The 4,330-nt window shown below is 46.7% G+C and overlaps 1 protein-coding gene across 1 annotated transcript; it reads right to left on the bottom strand.

Annotated features, from left to right (window-relative positions):
• Positions 1-817: 817 nt before the first annotated feature.
• Positions 818-2,840, bottom strand: LOC119354733 (uncharacterized protein At2g23090-like). The gene is made up of 3 exons (XM_037621474.1): positions 2,674-2,840; positions 2,541-2,581; positions 818-1,195 (listed from the first exon to the last, which is right to left on the bottom strand). Exons 1-3 carry the CDS (start codon positions 2,744-2,746, stop codon positions 1,076-1,078), a joined length of 234 nt encoding a protein of 77 aa, XP_037477371.1. The 5' UTR covers positions 2,747-2,840; the 3' UTR covers positions 818-1,075.
• Between the last annotated feature and the right edge of the window lie 1,490 nt (positions 2,841-4,330).

Raw genomic sequence — 4,330 nt, forward strand, 5'->3', positions numbered from 1 at the left:
AAAGGAAGTGTTTGAAAACATTTTCACTTCAAAGAAAACCGAATGCTTGAAAGTTTGCTTACTTTTATGGTTATGGTGGCATGAAAGGAACAACGCTAGTAAGGATGAACCCACAAGAAGTATACAGGAAGTATTATCTTCAATTGACTTGCGTGAAGGACAAGACAAAGAAGGAAGAGATGAGCAAGCAAGCAAAACATGAGTGGAAGCCACCTCCGAAGGGAATTCTCAAGATAAACACAGATGGATCCTTTACTGAAGAAACACAGTCAGGAGGCTGGGTTTCACCGTCAGGAATGCTCCTGGCAGCAGGTGCTCGAAGTCTGAATCAAGTCTCCAGTCCATTGCATGCTGAAGCTTTGGCCCTTCAGCAAGCAACTATTACTGCTACTCATTTGGGCTGCCAACAAGTGATATTTGAAACAGATTCCACAAGGCTGAAGGAAGCAATAACAAGTAACAACCTATGATCTTTCAGCTTTAGGCACTTTGTGTACAGATGTGAAGTTTAAGGTACATGTAGGTCTGAATGTTGTGAGTGTGAATCAATGTAGCCGTGGTTGCAATAAAGCAGCAAATATGTTAGCTGCGAGTGGAGTCTATATTGAGAGTGGGTGCTATGAGACTCGGCTTGGCCACTTTCCGCAACCTGTACTAGACGCTGTTGCTGGTGATATGGCCAGCGAGTAATCGTAATAGAAATTTGTGTTTGCTTTCAAAAAAAATAACTGCTGATGTTTGATGTAGCTTGGCTGTAAACCGTGCTCTGACCAAGCTAGCATCGGTGCCATTGGAAGCGAGAAACATATCAAAAAGATGAATTTTGTGACAGCATACTGACTAAGCACGAGGAGCAAATCCACACAGGATTAAGATATTGTAGCACAACAGGCTGATAGAGGACGATTACATAGTAGATGGGCACACAACCAAAGCAGCTGGGACAGCAGCACACCAGAGTTCAGACCCATGCTTAGGTCAACAACCAGTCATTGCGGAACATGATAATACTAGGTGGATTACGGCAGCTTCTCTCTCTCTCTTTTATCTCTCTCTCCGTCCGATTTGGCAGATATCACGGCTTGAGGTGGGGGAAGCACTGGACGAGGTCGCTCTTCGGATGCTTCGCCTCGGCGTGCTCCTTGCACTTTGCTTCAGAGGTGGTGCAGATGAAAGTCTGCATGCATATCTTGCACTGCATTGGGAAGGAAGCATTGATCAGATGACCAGGCAATACGAAATAATGTTTCTTGGCAGAAATGCGGAAGATTACAAGATCTCTACGGTAACTTATAACATATTACCTCCATCCCAAATTACTTGTCTTAGATTTGCCTAAATACGGATGTATCTAACACTACAACTTTAATTCGGGACAGAGGGAGTATTCACTAGACTGGTATGATGTGCAAGGCAAAGCCACTGAAATATTTCAGCTATCCAATATGGTGCACATCAATTGGCAGACAAGAAGTTGATTAACTCACAGGCAACATGACTGCCATGATTATTTGTCAAGACTAATTATACACTGCAATGACAATTTTCATTATATCAAGGGCTACATCACTTTGTTACTAGTTCAAGTTGTGAGCAGTTGGGCTCCAAGAGACTAGAATTTTTCACCTGGCTATTTGGCATCTCAAGCTCAGTCCATCAAGTTGGTAAGCAAACAACGGGCGCATCCACTGGGACTATACACTAACTTAACAGGAGTCTTCCAGCTACCCCTTCCCCCTGGATCCTAGTGACTAGCTAGTACCATCCAGAACAAGTTTCAGACACAAGCATAGCCTTGCTTGGTAGCAGCCCAAAGCTGGTTCGGACATGCCACACTCTTAAAGCTGTCAGATTATATCTCATTGAACTACAAGTGTCTCTTACTCCCTCCGTTTCTAAATATAAGCCTTTTTAGAGATTCCACTATGGACTACATACAGAGCAAAATGAGTGAATCTACACTCTAAAATATGTCTATATACATCCGTATGTAGTTTGTAGTGGAATCTCTAAGACTTATATTTAGGAACGGAGGGAGTACTTATCAAACAGCGACACACACACTGTGAAGGTTGCAACTTTGCTTGGCAGAACTCAGGCAGACAAACAAATAGTAGTAACTTGTAATACGCACGATATGCGATGAAAATACCCCTAGATCTATGCCCGAAGGAGCAATTTTGGAAAAAATTAACTTGTAATCTAGCATACTAGTATGTCGATACGCTAGCTATAGTCCTGGCAGTCAAAAGTAGAGTACATGACTCACTTCGTTTCTCTAGGCGCAATTGAGAAATACGCTCCAAATCCTACCGATAATCACCGCACAAAAAAGAAAAATCCATCCACCCAGAGTCCTATGGAGAAATAGGCTACCAATCGTCGTTGCAACTGACGGGCCACGCATCCCGTCCCAGTTAAAGGCGTAATTTCAACAAATTCAACAGATAACAGTCTCGTCTGCGGAAAAAAAAAATCCCCAATCGCTAGAGAGGGTTAGATCGATTCGATCGATTGGACAGGCGGGATTAACGGCGCACCTGGATGTTCATGGCCTTCTTGTTGGCCTCGAGCTGGCTCCCTGCGAAGGATCACAAGAGAAAACACCGACAGGATCAGATCAGGAAGACCAAGAAGATCTGGCGACCAAGAGAAGGGGATTAGCTCCGTTACCCTTGCCGCCCTTCAGCTTCTCGAGGTTCCTCTCCCTCGCCATCTTGGACTTCTGCGCGTTGCCGCCGCCCATGGTTGTTGATTCCTCGACGAGACGAGAGACGATGCTTTTCTGCTTCGGCGGAAATTTGGTGGGGAAGGCGAGAAGCAGGAGGCGGCTGCGTTTAATAGACGTGGAGGTGGAGGTGGAGGCGGGGGCCGACGTTGGCGTCAATCAATCGCGGGCAACTTGCGCGTGCCAGTGTCCGTGTGGACCCCCGCTGAAGGAGGGCGTATCTGGACCGTCCGTTAGCTGCTCCTTCCGAGGTCTAGAACCATCTTTAACAAAGTGGTGCTATGAACCGGGTCTAGAAATAGCTGTAAGAAAACTGGGTCTAGAATAAAATTCAAAATACTTTAACGGAATCGATAAAAATCTGACATCGGATTTTTAGATCTGGAAACAAACGTCTCCTCGACCGTTGATTTCTCACAAGAATCTCGCAGCTCCACCGAGACCAATATCTTGGTGTCACGTGGCAGAGATGAGCGGGTTGTGCCGTCCTCGGAGCGTTGGGTGCATGAGGAGGGAGGGGAGGAGACCACATCGCCGTCCCACGGATTGCACAGGTTGGGCGTGCCGACATCGTCGCGCCATCACTTCAGCAAGCCAACATCGATCCCGTCATGAATTTCGACTTGCGCCGGCATCGCCGCGTCGTCACTTCATATCATGCTGACGTCCACCATCCCAACCTGCTCCGTCACGTCGGCTGACGTGAAGGCTCCGACGTCACCTCATCGATTTGCCCCTGCCACCTCGGCTGGCTCAAGGAGTCAAGGGCTTCGGCGTCATCACTTCATCGACCTACTCTTGGGGCTCCAACGTCGCCCCGCTGACCTGCTTCGTCATGTCAGCTGGACCAAAGGTTTCGACTCGCAACATCAACTGTGTTGTGTCGTCACTTCATCAACCTACTCTAGGGGATCCAACGTCACCTTGCCGACCCGCTTCGTCATGTCAGCTGAGTCGGAGGCTTCAACTCGCTATGTCAACCGTGTTGTGTCATCACTTTATCGACCTACTTTGGGGGCTCCAACTTCACCCCGACGACCTGCTTCGTCATGTCAGCTGGACCGAAGGCTTCGACTCGCGACGTCAACCGTGTTGTGCTGTCACTTCGTTGAGTTGACCTCCTCGCTCCGCCACATCGAGACCAACTTGGGGGCTGGGATCTCGTGTTGTCTCAAGGCCGGACAACGTCATTAACATCGAGAGCATAAAGCATCTAAGTAACTTTAATTCTTTTTTTTTAAGAATTTGTTTAGCTCGGTTAGGCATTAAATGTGTTGAATAAAGATGGTTTTTCTTTGTTTGATTTGATCGTTCTAAAAAATTTACCCAACTCCAGCTTCACCGAACATGGGGGATGTTAAGGCCTTTACTTTAACCTGTGTCATAACGGCCTAAGTGTTTGCTTCCTCGGTCGTTCCGAAGTCTTTTCCTATTGCTCCTTTTTCTATCGAGTACTCGGCTGATAGACCGCATGCCTTGTGAAAGGATTGGTATGGTCAACTAGAAGGGGTGGGGTTGAATAGGCGACTAACAATTTTAATCTCTTTTGCAAACTTTAGGATCACCAAAATGATAGGTCGTCTAGATATTCAACTAAGTGGA

Source organism: Triticum dicoccoides, chromosome 2A, assembly GCF_002162155.2.
Source record: "Triticum dicoccoides isolate Atlit2015 ecotype Zavitan chromosome 2A, WEW_v2.0, whole genome shotgun sequence".
Taxonomy (NCBI): Eukaryota; Viridiplantae; Streptophyta; class Magnoliopsida; order Poales; family Poaceae; genus Triticum; species Triticum dicoccoides.